Source organism: Macrotis lagotis, chromosome X (assembly GCF_037893015.1).
Source record: "Macrotis lagotis isolate mMagLag1 chromosome X, bilby.v1.9.chrom.fasta, whole genome shotgun sequence".
In the NCBI taxonomy this organism is placed as follows: domain Eukaryota; kingdom Metazoa; phylum Chordata; class Mammalia; order Peramelemorphia; family Peramelidae; genus Macrotis; species Macrotis lagotis.
In genome coordinates, this window is record NC_133666.1 from 278,868,124 (window position 1) to 278,888,388 (window position 20,265).

General features: G+C 32.8%; 1 protein-coding gene and 1 long non-coding RNA gene across 4 annotated transcripts in view; one reads left to right on the top strand and one right to left on the bottom strand.

Annotated features, from left to right (window-relative positions):
• The window catches only part of PAIP1 (poly(A) binding protein interacting protein 1), a 32,412-nt gene extending 25,663 nt beyond the window's left edge, over nucleotides 1-6,749 (top strand). For both annotated transcript variants that reach the window (XM_074206245.1, XM_074206246.1), the window contains exons 7-11: nucleotides 88-194; nucleotides 1,110-1,227; nucleotides 1,757-1,811; nucleotides 4,660-4,753; nucleotides 6,387-6,749. In XM_074206245.1, the coding sequence (XP_074062346.1) occupies nucleotides 88-194; nucleotides 1,110-1,227; nucleotides 1,757-1,811; nucleotides 4,660-4,753; nucleotides 6,387-6,480 (468 nt within the window). In that variant the 3' untranslated portion in view covers nucleotides 6,481-6,749. The remainder of the gene's footprint in view (nucleotides 1-87; nucleotides 195-1,109; nucleotides 1,228-1,756; nucleotides 1,812-4,659; nucleotides 4,754-6,386) is intronic.
• The window catches only part of LOC141501866 (uncharacterized), a 45,970-nt gene that overhangs the window by 25,133 nt on the left and 572 nt on the right, over nucleotides 1-20,265 (bottom strand). The window contains exons 2-3 of one of the 2 annotated variants that reach the window (XR_012472324.1): nucleotides 20,093-20,194; nucleotides 15,925-19,335 (exon numbers count right to left, since the gene is read on the bottom strand). This is a non-coding gene — a long non-coding RNA (uncharacterized LOC141501866). Of the gene's footprint in view, nucleotides 1-15,924; nucleotides 19,336-20,092; nucleotides 20,195-20,265 lie in introns of those variants that run through there. The other variant, XR_012472323.1, reaches the window with a different exon arrangement.

Here is a 20,265-nt window from a genome sequence, read left to right on the forward strand (position 1 = left end):
ATTAGGAATGCAACTAATAATCTTGCTTTTTTAGAATTTCTATAGTTTACTGAATTCTTTATTTTTACTAATAACCTGCTTTCTTAGTTGACAGGGTCAGTTTTGGAAGATGCATGGAAGGAAAAAGGAAAGACAGATATGGAAGAAATGATTCAGAGAATTGAAAATGTTGTCCTAGATGCAAATTGCAGCAGGTGGGAAGAGAAGTGACATAGATAGCAGCCTAATTTTGATGCAATTCATCCCTGCTTTTATTTGTGTGGGGTGTTTTGTTTTATTATACTTTATTTAGGGCCATTTTATCTTAAGATTAAGTGAATTCACTATCATTAAATATTTTGCAAAGATTCAAAAAATTTTCTACAAAGGATTATTACTTTTATTGATTGACCTTTGTTCATCCAGTCATTTTGCTTTAATTCTTTGTGCCATACCCCTTATTCTACAAAAGAATCAATTTAAGACCTTAGTAAGATTTATAGATAACTAACAGAGTAGGGTGTTAGTGTTGTAACTAGGTAAAAGTACCTCATTAAAGATGTTTTTAATTGCAGTTATAACTTAATTTTGGACTTGTTATAATAATTCAGTCAGCAACTTCTAATATTGGATCTATAACTACTGCATTTACAAATACAATTATTGTTCTGATAATGTTATATCAGTAGTCAGATGTATACCTTCTTTTAGAAATTCAGTAAATGTAATTTCCCAAGTAAATTCTATTTCCTTACATAGTTTTCCATAAATAAGACAATAATAGATAACACAAGAAAAAAAGCCAATAATTTCCTATTTATTCTACACATATTTGAATGTCTGTGCTGCTTTGACTAATACAGAATTTTTTTAAAATGGCACAGTCAAAATTCTCAAAGAACTAAATAATCACTGTGTGTTAATGAGAGTTCAAGATGTACTTTAATCTCAGCCTCCATGTTCATTCAAGTTTTAGAAACTGAGATAGATTGACTGTATAGGAAAATTCAGAAGGTAAGGCCAAGTAAAACCCTAAAATTTTAAGGACTTTGAGAAACTAAATTATTTGTAACTAATTGCAAAAACAATTTCCATTATTCTGACATACTATAAACTTGTGTTTATTGCAGAGATGTAAAACAGATGCTTTTGAAGCTAGTAGAACTCCGATCAAGTAACTGGGGTAGAGTTCATGCCACCTCAACATATAGAGAAGCAACACCTGAAAATGATCCTAATTATTTTATGGTATGACAATGTTCAAAATTGAAATACTTTATTTGGGGTATGATTATAATTAATGAATTCGCTGTAATGTTTGTCCCTCTAATTTGATGTTAGTCCATTGTTATAACTTTCTCTTGTCCAAAGTAGCAATCAAAACTGTATCTAAGGGCAGCTAGGTGGCGCAGTGGATAAAGCACCGGCCCTGGAGTCAGGAGTACCTGGGTTCAAATCCGGTCTCAAGACACTTAATAATTACCTAGCTGTGTGGCCTTGGTCAAGCCACTTAACCCCATTTGCCTTGCAAAAAACTAAAAACAAAACTGTATCTAAATGAAAACAAGTGATCTAGATAAGGGCAATAAATAGCAGATTTGTGGGTACTAGAACTATAAAACTCCAGTTCTTTTTATGGACCACATAGATTTTTATCTGCTCCTACAAACTTACCAGTGTAGAGTCAGTGATTTCTTTTTTCAGTATTTTCTTAAGAAGTAATAACTGAATAAAACTATAGTCTATTCCATAAATTTTTTTGCCATTTTAATTCTAGAATGAACCAACATTTTATACATCTGATGGCATTCCTTTTACTGCTGCTGATCCAGGTATGTGGTTTTAATAACAATTTTCTCTAAAGTAGATGATAAAAAGCATCTTATCAACCAATCAGATATAAGATTGGTTGATGTCATGCTTTTTATCTTCTACTTCAGAGAATTCTTATAGAAAAATAAATTTTGAGTTTCTTAAAATGTATATGTAGGGGGGCAGCTAGGTGGCGTAGTGGATAAAGCACCGGCCCTGGAGTTAGGAGTACCTGGGTTCAAATCCAGTCTTAGACACTTAATAATTACCTAGCTGTGTGGCCTTGGGCAAGCCACTTAACCTTACCGTTTGCCTTGCAAGAAAAAAAAATGTATATGTAGGAAGTCACTAAGACATTTATCTCAATTTCTTACTGAATACTACTTTAGAAATAACTGTAACTTGAATTTTTGTCAGTTTAACTGGAGGTGACATAAGATTTCTATGTCTTTTGAAGTAACAGCATTGTTAATTACCTTAATAGTATTATCTAATATTTGACATAATTAGTACTCATACATGTATATAAACAAAAAACTAGTTTTATTTTATCATTTTTAATATATGTTACCTTTACCTGATAATAAGATGTATAAAAAGACTTAATATACCCTAATATAATCCTATTTCCAGGGAACTGTAAAAAATAAAAATTGACTTTTTTAAAATATGTTACTATAGTTAGAGCAGTTTTATCTTATTGGTTATATTTTGTTTAAGGCTAATATTAAAATTATTTGGCACTGTGTTGACGTGCGGGAGAGGAAGTGAGAACAGCACTTATTAAAGTGCCATAACATCATTTGTCTTAACCAGTCTAATTCTTAGGAAAATTCCCTTTAACAAGAAGAATGAGAATTTGTGGAGGTTAATCAAAATATGTACTCATTTGCCAGTTGTCTGGGATTGAGCAAAATTGTTTTCATAGGATTAAAATTTTAAAACTGAAAGGGATCTTATGGGTCATCAGGTCCAATGCCTTCATTTTACAGGTGAGGAAATTGAGGCCAGATTTAAGTGACTTGGCTAGGGTTATAGCTAGCTATAGCTAAAGCTAGCTAAGTTTCTGCAGCAGCATTTGAGCCTGTTTCTTCTTGACTTCAAATATGTTGTTTTATTCAATACAACCAAATGTTCTGTTTTTCCATTTCTTCTAAGATGGAATATGAGTAAACTATAAACATGAAAATGGTATATGTCATATTTATTTTACTGGTAAACTAAAAAAACTAGTCTGATAGAATAACCCACTGTTACCAAGCCCTGTGGGTCTAGGCCTATATCATAATATATATAGGTTTACTCTGATGAAGAAGTACCACATGGTCATTGATTCAAAGTAATAACACATAAAACCAGGAATAGGAACAAAGGGCATATTATTAAATATATCCTCTTCTGGCATCTTTAAATTGTGTCATGCACTTTCATCTAACTTTGTCCTTAATATTTCATTCAAAAAGCACTGTGTTCAAGATACCATTGGTAAAAGGAGAACAAATACATCGTCTCTTTACCTTCATAAAGCTCATTTTCTAAAGCATGTCAGCAAACCACGACCTGAGGGCCTGCCATCTGTGTTTTTGTATGGGACCTAGAAATGGTTTTTATGTTTTCAAATTATATTTTGGCCATACAAAATAAAACATGCTAGATTTAGCTTGAGGGGGCTGTAGTTGCCAATTTCAGGCCTAGAAGGAAAAGTAAGACAATACATAATAAAAGTACACAATGAGAAATGTATAAAATGTTTATAGGATTGAGGAATTTCCTTTTATCTGAGACATTGTGGGGGGGGGTAGGAAATAGTATTGATTTTTTTTTCTTTCTATGGTAAAACTTTTTTAAAATGTTTTTAAAATATAGTATAAGAATTCTACACCTTGTGCTACCTGAAGGATCCTTATCAATGGTGACTATTATATGAATATGACTAAAAAGAGATATTTATTTAGCACTTCAAAATTTGCAGAAATCTTTACTTGCATTTGTCATCTGATCTTCAAATAACCCTGTGAGATAGATGAATAGTCTTCATTTTACTGATAAGCAGTCTCATTGAGCTGTTAAAAGTACCAAAGTTCTTAGTGACTGAGCCAGTATTCATTTTTACTTGTTTTACTTCCAAGTTTATCACCAGCCTCTATTCTTATTCTTACCTCTTAGACCACACATTGTTTATTACAAGGGCTCTTTAACATTTTTTTTGTGGATCCCTTTGTCAAATGAAGCCTATAATCCCTTTTTCAAAAAGAATGTCTTTAAATCCATAAAATACATAGTATTTCAGAAGATTCCCAATTAAATGTTGAAATACAGTGAACAGAATAGTAAAAACAAAAAAATTTACAGACCTCAATTTAAGAATTGCTGTGTTAGAAAGCCTTGTCCATCTTGGAAATATCGCCTAACCAGGTGTATAAACTAGGTTTATAAATTTCAGGATTTTATCATTGTCCCTATTCAGCAGGATATGGGGTATATTTTACATAATTCATATTTGGACAGCAGAATTAAATAAATTATCATATAATATGTGATCAATATTAATAAATCTTAAGTTTTTTTTTAAATAGTTCGCATGATAAAAATGTAATGTTAGTAATAAAACTGGGATTAGAATTCTGTTCCCACAGAAGCTATTTAAATTTTGATGCTCCATTTTCCCAGACTCTACCCTTAGTCTTAGATAATTCACAAAGCAGGGAAGGGATGGGATGAAAGTGTGTGAATTCACATTTTCACCACCATTAGGAGGAAAAGAAAACCACTCTGTCTCATAATTATAGTTGAATTACTTAGAAATATTTGTATATAAAGAATTTTTTTTAAGTATCTTAAGTTGTGATGTTTGTGTTTTTTATATAGATTATCAAGAAAAATATCAGGAGTTACTTGACAGAGAGAATTTCTTCCCAGATTATGAGGAAAATGGAACAGACTTATCAGGGGCTGGAGATCCGTATGTTTCATTTGTAGCTGATTTTTTTTTCTATAAAAAAATCTCTCTATAGTAGAGCTTTTCTAAAATATTCCATCACTGCTATGGAAAGCATTTTCTTAGATAAATTTGGGGTCAAAAAATTAGATGTTGAGGGGCCATATAGCTTGATTACTTAGAGTTGTATTTGTTTGTTTCCTGGTATTTGACACATGACAATTTAAAAAATTTGAAGCTTAGTAATTATCAAGTGAAAACAGACTATAAAACTGTAAAATTTGCTATTTACAGTTTGTGTCAGAAAGTAACTTTTAACTAAAAGAAAAAACATCTTTGCTTCCTTTTTCCCTTCAAAATCTTGTCTGTATTTTCAGGCTTTGATAGCTATTGTTGTTTAGTTTGTAGCAAGTATTTATGTTATTTTCATTCTACTTTCTTCAGTTGTGTTATATATAAGGGTTTATATGTTTACGTTTAAAATTTTTATGGCAAAATAGTAATACATTACATTAATATGCCACAATTTTATTCAGTCAGTTCTCAGCCAGTTGACTTAATGTGTTTTCAGGTTTTTGCTAGAATAAATAATGCTGCTAAAAATATTTTGTACAAAGAAGTCATCTCCCACCAAAGTATCCTTTAAAATATATTCCTAGTAGAGAGATCACTGGGTTAAAAAGTCACAATTTTGTAATTATTGTATGTTGGCAGTAGTTTATTTTATTTAATTTATAAAAAAGAAAATATTTCCTTAATATCATGATACTTAAAACATGATCCCTTCCCTTCCAAAAGTATTCATTCTAGAACATTGTGTTTTTGGGCTCAGTACTTTTAAAATTGTATAGACATATATAGAACTGATGTTTTGCACTTGAAATAAGCACAGGGTGTTAATTCTGAGTAATCTCATTAATATAAAAAAAGATCTGTGATGTAATTAGTGTCTTATGTGTGAATATAAAATATTGGATGAATCCTAGGAGTTGTCTAAGACACACAGAGATTACACAGCTGTCATTAGTGGTAAAATTTGAATAATACTCTGCTATAGTATAAACTATATTCTCAAGACTTGGTGTGAAGGGTAGATTTTGAAGTTAAAAAACCACAGTAAGCATCATAGAATGATAGAATGACTACTACAGTATAGGAGCAAAGAGATGAGTTCTCTGTCACTAACAGGTTGTGTGGCCTTGCCCAAATCATTTAACCTTTCTAAGCCTCAGTTTACTAGTTGTTAACTTCCTACCCTAGAAGTCTGATTCTGAGTAAATGCACTGTATATTTCAGATGGAATAGTTTTTTTAAGGGGATCAAATTTCTGATAAGTACCAGGTGCTATAATTAAAAGTCAAATGGCAGAGCCAAACTGCAACTCTAGTATTCTGTGTTTGGAATCGTAGTTTATGCCAGATTGCTATTGTCAGATATATATTTATGGGATTAGTTTTTAAGAATAGTTTGTTTGAGGGAGAGTCTTTGATGAAATATTTTTATGTTGATACAGTTTAGGTTTTACCATGAATTTGAGACAAGAAAACTTCAGGAAGTAGATAACCAACCGTTTCCATGTCTTAGAATTGAAGCAGCTACTTTCTGAATAAATGATAGGTATATAAATAATTTAGAATCATCATTGCTTCTTTTACAGATACTTGGATGACATTGATGATGAGATGGACCCAGAAATAGAAGAAGCCTATGAAAAATTTTGCTTAGAATCAGAGCGTAAGAGAAAACAGTAAAGTTAGATTAAAGGATATTATCTTTATAAGGCAGTTTAGGTTTGATGATTAGCAAAACAGAAGGAAGCAAGGAAACATGTCACATTTATACCAAATTAAGGATGTTGAGTTTAAGTTACTAATGTATGCAATTTTAATTTTGTTTAACAATGTCTGCCAAAAAGAAAAAGTAAACTTATTTCCTATAACTTAAATTGTGTATATATATCATAGTTTATTATGTACATATTATAAACTGTTTTGGCTGCAATAAAATTTATTTGAAATAAGTGACATGTTGAAAGAAAAATTTTACTGATTAGAAGCTTATCTTACTAAAATACTATTTTCCTTGAGGAAAAAATAAACCTAAGCTTATACATTACTACATAAATATAGCACCTTTTTATTAGCTATGAATAATTCAATTTCAGGTTAAGAAGTATCCACTAACAAATTGGGTCTCAAGTTTGACTCATAATCATGAAAAAAAGCTTTAGCATTCAGAGTTTGAAATCATTATTAACTATTCTTACATATGCAAAATAAATACTACTTAGGTTACCAGGATCTTTAAAAATTATTAGTTTGTGGAAGAAAGTTGACAGCTAAAGCATTTTATAGGAGAAAGCTCAAACAACCATAGTGCTTCTTGGTAAAATTATTTCAAGAACTAAGTCAAGCACACATTCTGTGCTACTTTGGTAACCTTTTTTTTTTTTCCTTTTTAGTTCTATAAGCATAATTTTTTTCACATCGCTAACTTGATTGTTCTCCAGAACAGAACTGGAACATTGTCTTTTGATTTAATTTATATAGCTTCAGTTTTATTTTGTAGTACTGAAAATTTTGTATTTGGGAATTTTAACAAGTTTATTTGTTTACCACTTATAATTTCATTTTTCCCCCTGCTTTATAATTTTTAAACAGTTATTTTTTTCCCTAATACTCTTTTAATTTTAATTTGGTTCTTTACTGATAACTAATTTAAGTAATTTACCTACTATACTTGAACCTGTACTTATTTCCAACTTCCTAAAAGTAGGTAAAAAACAAAAACTTAATGTATAAAAAAGATGTAAATATGCATGTAAATAGTTCTGTTAATAATGCACTGTAACACATTTGAAACATTTGTGTCAGTTAATACAGTTAGCTTTTGGACTAAATTTTTTGCCTGTTTTATTTGTTGAACCATATTAGTTTAAAATGATTTTTTTAAAATAAAGAAGAGTTTGGGTTTCTTTAAGTGAAGTTTTGTAGTGGTTGCCAGGATTTTTTTATTTTTAAATTGCTTTAAAAGGAGCTTGTCCCACATGACATTTGTTATAACAAGATTCTCAGATTTAAACTTTGACTATACTGACCAAAGACAAATTTATTTTCATTTCTTAGATGTTCTATTGATGTTTTTTCTAATATTGCTTTATTTCTTATTTATTCCCCCAAATCATTACCTTCAGTAAGAATCCTCTCTTGTAACCAAAAAGTACAGTTAAGCAAAAACAAATAAACATATTGGCCATGTTTTGACACCATATTCCTCTCTCCACTCTTAAATTTCACCAGTTCTGATTTATTGAAGTAAAAATCGATCTTTTCAGTGTTGTTTTCCTATTTTATATTCTGATAATCCAAAACAAATGTTTATGTGAAGGGGGAAAAAAACTTCAGCTAAAAAAAAATTTCCCCCCCATCATTGTAGTTAAGGAAAAAACCACCAAATAGTACAACAGCATTTCAAAGTATATGCCAGAATGCCTGCCCCAGGTATTAAGGAAGTATTTCTCAAACTAGAACTCAGGAGAGGTGAACATTTCATTTAGCTTTTTGAGGTCGTTACAGATGTTAATATGACCTCTAGCCTTCAAATTATAACTATGGTATCTCCAAGTGTAAAACATTTCCTTCAGACTACAGTTCTAAATGACAGACGACATGCAAACTTAACATGTCCAAAACTAAACTAATCTTCCTTTGAGGAAGAACTTGTCTTTCCTCCAGACTTGAATGTTTTTGGTATTAATATCTATACCTATATGTCCTCAGAATTTCAGTTATTTCCTTTCCTCTCCCCTATTCATAATCAAATGCATAAATCCTATTGGTTCTTTCCCCAGAAAAAAAAATCTTTAATCCATTCTTTTCTTTTAAAAAATGTTTCCACTGCCACTTTCCAATAATTCTTCCTTCCCTGAAACAAAACCTTTTTTTATACATTCATAAACATATTGGCTGTCTGAAAACTGAAAGATGGATAGTTTTATTTGTTACTCCTCTGAAGTAATGATTGCTCTCTGCATTGATCAAAGTTCTAAAATCTTTCAGCATTACTTTGCTTTACAATATTATCTTCCTGCAAATTGTTTTCTTAGTTCTTCTGTTTACTTTGCTCTGGATGAGCTTTTACAAGCCTAACTTCTTTGAATTATATTCATTCATTCCCTTATCATTGAACACCTATTTCTCATCTAGTTCTTTGCTAACAGATTGCTATCAGTATTTTTGTGCATATGAGACTTTTGCTTTCTTTGTAAGATAAACTTATTGGTAGTATCACTGGGTCAAAGGACACAATACTATTTCACTTAGTGACATTTTGCGGTATAATTTAGATTGGTTGGACCATTTCACAAGTTCAGCATTGTATTACTGTATCATCATAGCTGTAATAACTTTACCATTTTGGTCATTTTTACATATCTGATGAGATAAACTCTTTTCATTTACATATCTCTTACTGGAGGCAGCTCATTGACAAAGTGTATGAGTCCTGAACTTGGATTCAAGAAAATTGATTTCCAAGTTTAGCCTTGGGCATTTAATATGACTGTGTGACCCTTTGCCAATTAATTTTTCTTAGCCTCAGTTTACTCTTCCATAAAGAGGAGGTAATGTGAGGATAAAATGAGCTATTTGTAAAATGCTTTGCAAACATTAAAGCCCAGTTAGTTACATTGGGCTATTATTATTTGTGACTCGTAGTATTTTTTCCATATAATTGCTGATAGTGGTGAAAATTGCCTATTCATATACTTTGAATTCATAGGTGTCCTCTATCCTCCCTCTCTTTCCTAGTTTAAATTCTCATTTCTCAGTTGGAAAATTGGTTAGCTTTTCTTCCTGCTTTTGGTATATCTCCTCTCTAATGCATTTTAAGCATTTTTTCTTAAATAATCTAATTCCCTGGTCTGATCTAATGTCCCCAAATCTCACCCACTGAACAAATAAAAACACTACATCATGGTATTCAGGACCCAGTAATCTGGCTATCTCCTCATCTCATAATCAACTACCATTAATCAACTTCCCAAACTGAATAGATAGTTCTGTATTCTCTATATATCTCTTGTCTTTGTTCTTACTTTTATCCTGTGCCTGGAATGGACTCTTTCCCTTCCAAATCCATCTTTATCTCTTTACACACTTTGCACATAACTTTTCTGCACTTAATTACTTTTTTGGATATATCTCTTAGATAGTAAGCTCCCAGAGCCACCTGGTAGAAAGATGATTGGACTTGTGGACTGGTTTTGAGACATTTTTATTACTTGTGACACCAATCAATTCACTTAACCCTCTTTGAGTCTGTTACACAAAATCCCATAATTTTAAAGTTTGAAAAAACTTTTACCATTTCAGTACAACTCTTAATTAAAAAAAGGAAATCTTCTATAACATATAAATTAGTCATCTAGACTCTTATTTAAAGGCCTTCAGTGAAGATGAGTGTAATAACCGCTGAGGCAGCCCGTTTCACCTTCAGATACCTCCTAATTGTTAAGTTTTTTCCTGTAGGCCTAAATTTTACCCTTTGTGATTTTCACCTATAGTGTCTTCAGCTTTTCCCCTCCCAGGCCAAAGAGAACAAATATAATCCCTCATCCACATGATAGCTTTGCAAATATTGAATACAATTATCATATAAATAAGTTTCAGTCTTTTTCTTAAGTCTAAACATTCCCAATTCCTCTGTTGCTCATTATTTGACTTGGACTCCATTATGTATACTCTTTCCCATGTCAAATGTCCTCCTTTAAATATGACATCCAAAATTGACCACAGTAGAACCTGGTCTGACTTGGCAGAGTACAGCTCTTCTGTAACCATGGTCATTAGCTTTATCATAATATATCCCGAGATCCTTTAGTTTTTTAGATTGGTTTATCAAACTGCTGTTCACTGAGCTTGCAAACAAAAGCTTTCAGCTTTTTCTTCAGATGTTGCTACTTAAAAAGTTGATCGTGAAAATCTATATTGAACTTTACATTTATCCCAATTGAGTTTGATCTTATTCAATTCAATTCTCTAAACAGTAAATATCATTATTTATTTTGACTGTCAATCCTTATATTACTTAACTTTCTTTGTATTCTGTCATCTACATATTTAATAGGGATGCCGCTATACTTCTGACAAATGTTAAAATAGATCCCTAAGGTACTCCCATCTTCGAATACTTCCAAATTGACATCAACCCCTTAAATATCATTATTTTGTATGCAGCCATAGAAACAGTACTGAATCCTATCTAATTTTACTATTGCTTTATCCCACATTTTTCACAAAAATTGTTTTTTAAAAAAACCTTAAATGAACTAAATATCTTCATCATTCACCTGATCTACCTACCAGCTTTATAATCTGTCAAGAACATTATTCTAGCATCCAGTGAAGTCTCTTAAAGACTTTGAAGGCAGTTTCTTTCTAAATATTTATCAATTGTCTCTGATTTGTTTTAGAATTTTTCCAGTAATCTAAATCAGGTTCAATGGCAGATTCATAATAATTGCCTTTTTCCACTATGTAGAAACTCCCTTTTACCTATGCAGTCTTTTAAAGATCATTATGCTAAACTAGCACTCATATTTAATTATTCTTTAATTACTCAAGGTAAAAGTTTCAACTAGACCAAATGACCTAAAATCATCAAAGATTGCTTAGTGTTCTTACAATCTCTTAATTTATTTTCGGTATCAACTCCTTAAAATCTTGTTCAATCTTTTTTTTTTTGCAAGGCAATGGAGTTAAGTAGTTTGCCCAAGGTCACATGGCTATGTAATTATTAAGTGTCTGAGGCCGGATTTGAACTCAGGTACTCCTGATTCCAGGGCCAGTCCTCTATCCACCACACCACCTAGCCGCCCCTTAATCATTTCAAATGCAAAAGTCCTCTCTGGCAAAAACAAAAAACAAAAAAAAACCAATAGTAGTGGCAGTAATAACTAGCTTCAGAGGGAATTGCTATGGCTCTGGAGTCTGAGAACCTGAATTCATCTCCTACCCCTAATGTTGCTGTCTGTGTGCCTTGGACAAAATCACTTCAACTTGGTAGACTTGTTTCTTCATATTTAAAATGAAGGAATTGAACTAGATGATCTCTGTGGTCCCTTCTAATTCTTGATTTATGAATTTAATTGAACTAGGTCTTTACTTTCAGCCTGTTGTCAAGTCATCATCATTCCATCTACCCCAAGCAACAGTTCTAGTTCTTGTTGATCCTTTGCTCTTTCCCCTGTATTAGCTATTAATTAAAACAATAGCAACAACAACTTATCTGTAGTTTGCTACATGTTCAGCTTATTCTGGGTGTTATCATTTCTTATACTATTTTATGGGATTCTGCCACATTCATATTTGTTGTCTTTTTACCTTTCTCTACTTCCATCTTAGGATAGTGGGATCTCATCCTCACTTTATTGATGAGAAATGTGATACCCAAAATTGACCTCAATATGATATGGACTGAAGTTTAAGGAGAGGTGGAATTTGAACATAAGTCCTGACTTCACAGCTCATCACTATATGATTTTTAAATCTCAGTTGGTTCCTTGTATACTCACATTTGTCTTTTCAAACATCAAGTTTTCATTAGAAAAATTAAAAATAATTGTATTGTAAGTATTCCCTTTGTCCCTTAAGATTTACATTCTTGTGCTTTCCATCTCTTGGGATAATTAACCTTAAAATTTAGTACTTGGGATCTTACAGCATGGTGTAAATTAACTGGAACAAAATAAATTATTAACAAAACAATTCTTTAAACTTACTACATTTTTAAAAATACTTTCAGTATGTAATCAAGTCAATCCTGTAACACTTGTTTTAAAATGCAGCTCTATTACAACACATATATATTATGGAACAATTAGAACATAAAATTTGTGCTGCTAATGTATAATTTCTTAGAGAAAGTGTGAAAACAGAACCACACCACTTCAAAATAATTTTAAAACTGCAACCATTTTGACACTCTTTCCACAAGCAAATTTCAGGGTTTTTCCCCAAGGTAAAGTGCCATGTTTTCATTTATTTTATGATGCAGTAGAAGTCAGAAGAGAACTGGTCTATACCTATACATTCACTTATGGTTATTAATTATGCTCCTACCTCCCAATTTCATTGGTGAAGCCACCCACCAATTTTGCCAGCTGAAGCCCCATTGGAATCCATTGAATAGCAAAAGTTCCACAACAGTCCCTATTGTAATATTTATAACTATAGTATATTTAATTATAGTATTTAACCATTTAACCTGTATAAAACTGTCTAATCACCATACATTCATCTATCACAATTTATATGACCATTCCCCAATTGATGGACTTTGATTCCTTGTTTTTAATTTTTGACTGTCACAAAAAAGTGATGATATATATATGGACTCTTTTCTTATCAAAGGTTTCCTTAGGGGCAGTTAGGTGGCGCAGTGAATAGAGCACTGGCCTTGGAGTCAGGAGTACCTGGGTTCAAATCGGACCTCAGACACTTAATAATTACCTAGCCGTGTGGCCTTGGGCAAGCCACTTAAACCCATTGCCTTGAAAAATCTAAAAAAAAAAAAGGTTTCCTTAGGGCATAAGCCCAGAAATAGGGAGTTGGGTTCAAAGAGTATAGACATTTCAGGTATTTTATTTCATAATTTTAAATTGCTTTCAAAAATTGTTACATCATTTTACAGCTTCACCAGCAATGTTTAGTGTGCCTCTCCTTCCACAAACCCTTCAGCATTTAACTATTGACATTTGAGGATAATTTTTGCCAATTTTGGAGGATATGAAATGAAACCATAAAGTTGTTTTGTTTTGCATTTCCCTTAGTATTAGAGATTTAGAGCATTCTTTTCCTTCATCTCTTTTGAGCATGTTATTGGTTTTGTTTTAGACACCAAAATATCAGAGAAATTAAGATTTTTTTTTTCCCCATTTGACCACTTTCTTATCCTAGATGCAAAAATGTCTGTGCAGAAACTTTTCAGTTTCAAGTTATCAAAGTTATCTATTTGGCCTTTGTAATTAGCTTTTTTGTTTGTTTGTTTAAGAATACATCTTCTGGGGTGGTTAGGTTGCACAGTGGATAGAGCACTGGCCCTGGAGTACCTGAGTTCAAGTCTGGCCTCAGACACTTAATTACCTAGCTGTGTGGCCCTGGGCAAGCCACTTTAACCCCATTGCCTTGCAAAAACCTTAAAAAAAAATACATCTTCTACCCATAATTCTGAGAAATATAGTTCTCTTCTAATTTTTTATAGTATTATCTTTAATCCTAAGGTGACATCTCCATTTAGAATGTATTGTGGATTATAGTGGAAGTTATTAGTCTAAGCCTAATTTCTGCTCTACTGCTTTCCAGGTTCCTCAACAGATTTTTAATCAAATAAGGAGTTTATTCCTAGGTAATTTGTGTTTCCTACTTTATCACATACTACATTATAAGTTGTATTATTTCTTAATTACCTTTGTCTAGTCTGTTCCATTGATCTATCCCCTCTATTCTTTAACCAGTTCAGTAGTTTTGATGACTGTTGCTTTATAATATAGTTTAAGGTGTGCATGTGTTATTGTCCTTTCATTCCTACTTCTTTTCCTCATTTCCTTTTATATTCTACCTTTTTTGTTTTTTTCAAAATGATTTTGTTTTATCAAATTCTTGTAAGCAACAGATTTTCTTATCCAATCTGTAACATTTTTATTTTATTGTTTAATTCACATTTATAGTTAATGTTAGGTTTGTATTCTTCTCCACCTGTCTCTAATAGTTTTTTTTCCCCATTATGGTTTTTTCCCTTCTCCTACAAACAGTATTTTGTTCCTTCAGTTACATTGATCTTTTTTTAAGGTGACCCTTAAAAAGTGGTTCTCTTCTTTCCAACCCCTCATTCCATCTTCTCATTTGTTCCCTCTTTCTCTTTCGAAAAGGTAAAAGATATTGGTTCCTTTTTCTCTGTCCTGTTTTCACTTGGTTTTATAATTCTCTTCCTTCTAATCCCCAGACCCTTTTTCCTTTCAGTCAATAGATTTTAATTCCTTCTCCTTTTCCAGCTAGTCCTGTTCATTAGTTTTGTAAATTACAATTGTTGTGCCCCTTTCCAAAAATTGATTTTTTTTCTTACTCTCTTCATTTGTCTTCTATTTCTGTTTGCACTAGACCTTCATTCTCTGATTTGTGTCCACTATAATTCTCTCTCTCTCTCTCTCTCTCTCTCTCTCTCTCTCTCTCTCTCTCTCTCTCTCTCCCTCTCATGCAAAGTTTGCAAGGTATTCATTCTATTCTCTGCTCTGGTTTTTGCTACTGCCTTATAGGACTTGCCCCATGGATTCTCCTTTCCATTGCACTTTGATCCCAGAATACCAATTATTGCTAGTGTCAGAGAGTACATATTATCATAATATTAGCTATCAAATCCGTAATTATGCAGCCCATCCCTGATTTATTGTCTCCCCTTATTATCTTTTTCTACCTGTTTACCTCAAAAGCTTCTCCCTAGGTCCATGTTCTCTCCCTCAGATGTTAGTTTCCTTCAGGAGTTCCAATTTCACCCTCCTGAAGTAATATGAGTGAACCCTCCAAGTATCAAATCCCCTAATCCACACCCAGCAAAGGCCCCCATTCCCCTTAACAGATCATTTCTCTTCATTCATAGGGAACAATTCATCTGTGGCATCTCCTACCACTAGCAAAACAATGCCATTTTTCTCCCTCTGAATCTTCCCCTTCTACTTGTTCTGTGGGCTCTTTTTCTTAGCCCACCTTCCCCCTCATTGCTTCTTTGTTTCTCTTCTTTTCCCTCATGTACCTTCCTACATTGTAATATAATCCCACAAACAGTGATTCACCTTTAAGCAGAAGTCAGTAAATTCTTTCTCTAATACCCCGTTTGCCTCCGCACTATTGCCTCCACCTGATTTCCACCCTCCATTTCTGCCTTATATACATTTGGAAAGAAGTGTCTTTTTGGTCTTTCTGCTGTTTACTCTGCAGCTGTTGGTGTCTTTGGCAGCTACATTTATTCATTTCTGTTTTCTGGTTTTCTTTCTAAAACTGTTTCAGATACTTTATTATTAAATTATCCATATTTTTTCCTGTATGGTTAAACTCAAATTTGTAGCTTATGTTGCCATAGCTGTATCCTGACCTTCCTTGTTTTTCAGAATATATTTCATTCTTTCTACATTTTCTTGTGAGTGCAGTATAGTATTTTATTTTATTTATTTATATTTTATTTTATTTATAGTATATTATTTTAATATCCTTTGTATTTGAAGATCTTCTGGTCTCTTATTGAACTTGTTTATGAATTGAATGTGTCTTGAAATTTTAAGTTTAGGGGTTTTTTTGATTTTTTTCTAGAGATGATCTGTAAATTTTCAATGTTTTTTCATTTTCTATTTTCAGAAGTTCTAGGCATGTTATATTTTAATGTTACTATTTTTTGCTTCTCTTCTTTTAGAATGCCCATCTCTTCTATTTGTATTCCCAACTTATATTGTTCTCTTTTATTTCTTTGTTGAGGCTTTCCATTTCCATTCTAGTTTTTTTATTTTGCCCATTATTTTTTTGTTTTTCAGAGCATAAATTTTGCTCTCATAATTTTCCTCTTTTGAGGAATAGTGTGTTACGGTTCCATGTTCTGAAATTCCATAGGATCCTCTGTCTCCTCAAGCGTTGAATCACTTTATTTTCATTCATAGATGCTTGAATTCATTTGTTCTGGAGGGCATATTTCTCTCCTGCAGTTAGTTTTTTTTTTTTACCTATTGGTTTATCATTTTATATTCAAGATCTGTGAGTTTTCTTCCTGAGATCTATGGTTATTTCAGTCTTTTCTCCCCCTCCCAATCCCCAACCCTCGATTCTTCACTTACAGTTCACTTTTGATTCTCTCTGATTGTTATTTCTTTGGGGACTGAATCTCAAAGCTTCTCAACCTCCTCCCATGCTAGACATTTCACAGTTCATTAATATAGGTCATTGCTCCAAATGATTCAGGGTAGTCAGAACTAGTTTCAACTATAATACTATGCTTTTTCCCTCAGACTTAGTGGAGTACCATATATACTATATTCCTCATGCATCCCTTCCTCTATGTTGTCCTGCCCTACTCCCTCTATACCTTAGTTTTTGGGGCCACAAAGTAGGCAGTTCAGAGCTTAACTGCACTGGTGTAGGGTGCTACAGGATTATAGTCTTTAGTAGGCTTCTTGTTCTTAAAGAACCAGGGCTGTGCCTAGCTGGCTATCTTGGCCAAGGGAAATTTCTGCAACCTGGAAAAGGGGTTTTCACAAAACTGAAAATAGGGAGGGGGAATCAGTACATGGAGGTAAGGTAGATTTTATTGTAAACCTGTGTCATATCTTTGGACTTGCTAGAGCAGCCTCTCTACTAGTATCATGAGAGGTAGGGGAGAGGTGTTAAGTGAGCTCAGGATCAGTAACCGTGTATTTGTGTCTGTGTCTGTGTGTGTGTGTGTGTGTGTGTGTGTGTGTGTGTGTAGCCTTTTCTATTCTAGGTTTTCTAGAGCATAGCTACTTTATCTTTGGTTCGTAATTTCTCTTGGAAAGATTTGTGAAGACATGAGGATCAGAGAAAATGTTTAAATCTTTTATTTGTTGATCACATGACCAGGAATAATATACCTTTTTATGTGTCTAAAAGATTTTGAGTGTGATTTCATTTTCCCATAAGCTCTGTGGTTTTTATGGCATGATTTTTCATAGTTGGGTGATTTTTAATAATGCATATATTGTCATAGCAGAAACTGACTTTATTATATACCTTTTGCTGCAATCGCTTGTTTTGTGTGATATTAATTAAATTCACAGTGTTTTCACACAATTTTAAATTTTTTATCATGAAGCCATACTTCCTAGGATATTAGATAACAGGCCTCTATTTTTCTGAGACTAGAAAGAAGTATATCACATAAGTTTTTCACTTAGGATTTAAATTACATAAGTTCCCTAAATCACTGAAGCATGTTTACCTTTGGCTTTTGGAGAAACCTTTCGTACAAAGGGTAGCATAGTTGTAAGTTCATTTTGCAACATTCCATCTTCATTTGGGAATTTCTGTAATTCAACTGTTCATTATAGCGGTATATTTATCAGAGCTCATAATTTCTTCTATGGAAACAAGACTTTGAAACTAACTAGAAGTCAAGTCTGAAGCACTGTGGGGTTATGTTTTAATCTGAAGATTCCTAGATATTACAGGCTCACTCAAAAACTACTTCTTGACAGTTGTTTTGCTACATGGCCTTGAATGAAAAAATGAGTTTGAGTTTTATCAGTAAGAATTACTTTCTTTTTTTGAGTATTTTAGCCTGTGGATCATTTTGATCATGACAAGTTTTTTTTCCTTCATATTAGTGGCCAGCATCTCTTTTTCTCCCCCAGTCTTACTTTTTCCAAGTCCAACAAATCTGTACCCTCTGTAGAAGAATTATTTAACAACCCCTCCAACTGCTAGATGCCTCCTGAGGTCTTCACTTGTATTCTGCTGAGTTCATTTAGCTATTTCACCTTTATAAGTTTATTCATTCTTGGCATGAGTCTCTGGCCAAATGGAACCACTCATATTACAGAACCAATTAAAAGGTGGAGAAACCCATTTCAGTCCAGTTTCAACTCATCCTGGTCAGGTGTTCTGATTCAACTTAAGAGTTGGAAGCATACATGCCTGTCATAAAATTAAAATTTATCTACAAAATTAATCAAAAATACTACTTGTCCCAAGTAATTTGAATATGACTGCCTTCTTCTGATTCCTTTCAGCCCTTTTTAAATTTCTCAGACTTATGAGGATGGATCCAGAACCCTGGACTTGTGATAAAGATGTTTGACAAAATTTTTTGTTTCTTTCATTTTCACTAGATGTTTGCTACTACTGATTTCTGGATTTGTTCAGATAAGTATCTTTTTTTTAAGAATACAGTGCTACTTTACCTATCCTGATATTTTGAAAAGGTTATACCTTTTCAGAATCCTATTTCAATATCATTGCACTAATAAGTCAGTGATTTTTGAGGTCAAATTTACTTCCTTGCATTAAGGTTTTAGTCCTTTAAGTTTTTCCTGGGACTTAACAGACTTTTCTAATGTTATTTTAAGAAATTATTTTAATAACTGCTTCAGTATTTGTTGGGGGAATGACCAGCTCCACTTCTCTTCCTTGGAACCTTTTTGAATGATTCTTCCATTTAACTTTTTCTTCAATGACTCCTTTTTAGTCATTCTTTGAAGAACAACCTGCTCCTTTCTCAGAACATCCAGTCCTCTTCTTAAGGAAAAGCCTAATTTTTTTTTAGATTCAAGTTGTTATCTCTTTCTTTGTAATTTTTTTCCATTTGACCTGTCAAAGGTCAAATATTCCTTCTACTTAAGATATATGTAAAAAAAGATATGTATATATATTTTACATCAAAGCTTCATTCTTTTTTTTTAAACTTAAGGGTAGGGGTGGCTAGGTGGTGTAGTGGATAAAGCACCAGCCCTGGAGTCAGGAGTACCTGGGTTCAAATCCGGTCTCAGACACTTCATAATTACCTAGCTGTGTGGCCTTGGGCAAGCCACTTAACCCCATTTGCCTTGCAAAAACCTAAAAAACAAAACAAAAAAACAAAAAAATAAACTTAAGGGTACTTCATTGTCCTTGATAACCGAAAGTCTGATAACTTGATAAAGAATGCATTTTATAAACTATTAAAGCTGTTATAAATATTAACTGCTCTTTTAATACTTCCTGGAATGTTTGTTAAATTTGTTAAAATGTTTCTGACATTTATGGACACTGACAGCTTGGATTCAGAAATTTCAAAATAGTAAATTGCTTACATCAGAATCACTGCAACAGTCATAATATTGTGTTTTGAGACTTGCAAAATACTATTGCATTTTAGCTTCACAACAGGTTATGAATGAGTTATAGATGCTGCAGGTATTATACCCATCATACAGATGAAGCAGTACTCTGGTGTCCACTTGTCATTACTTACTACAGGACCAACCCATTTCTTTTCTAATCGCACATTTCTTTGATTTTGTTACAAGCAATTTTTCATTGACATATTCCCATCTTTTATAGTCTCTTACATGTGTCTCACAACTTTGCTCTTTGGTTGACACTGATTTTGATTCCTTTGAAATTCTGTTCCATGATTCCACATAGCCTTGGATTAATGTTGATATTTAAAAGATGAGGTTTTTATTTTGAGAAGAATCTGGAGTTTATTCAAACCCACTGTTCAGTTTCTCAAATGCATTCTATCTATCATTAACTCAACACTGGATCAAGCTCATCACACATCTGTATCATTTGTGGCAAAGGATACCTATTGAGAGAGTATTCTACTCACAGCTTTTCCCAGCCCTCTTGCTCAGTGGGGCTTTTCTGTGTGCTTCTGTGTCTCCAACTTGCATACAGTCCGAAGAATGGGTATTCGCTTGGCTTCTATTTCCTGTCCGGATAGAATAATCCTGAAGTCAGATCTGACTTCAAAATAGAAGTTTAATAACAAAGCTAGGTCTC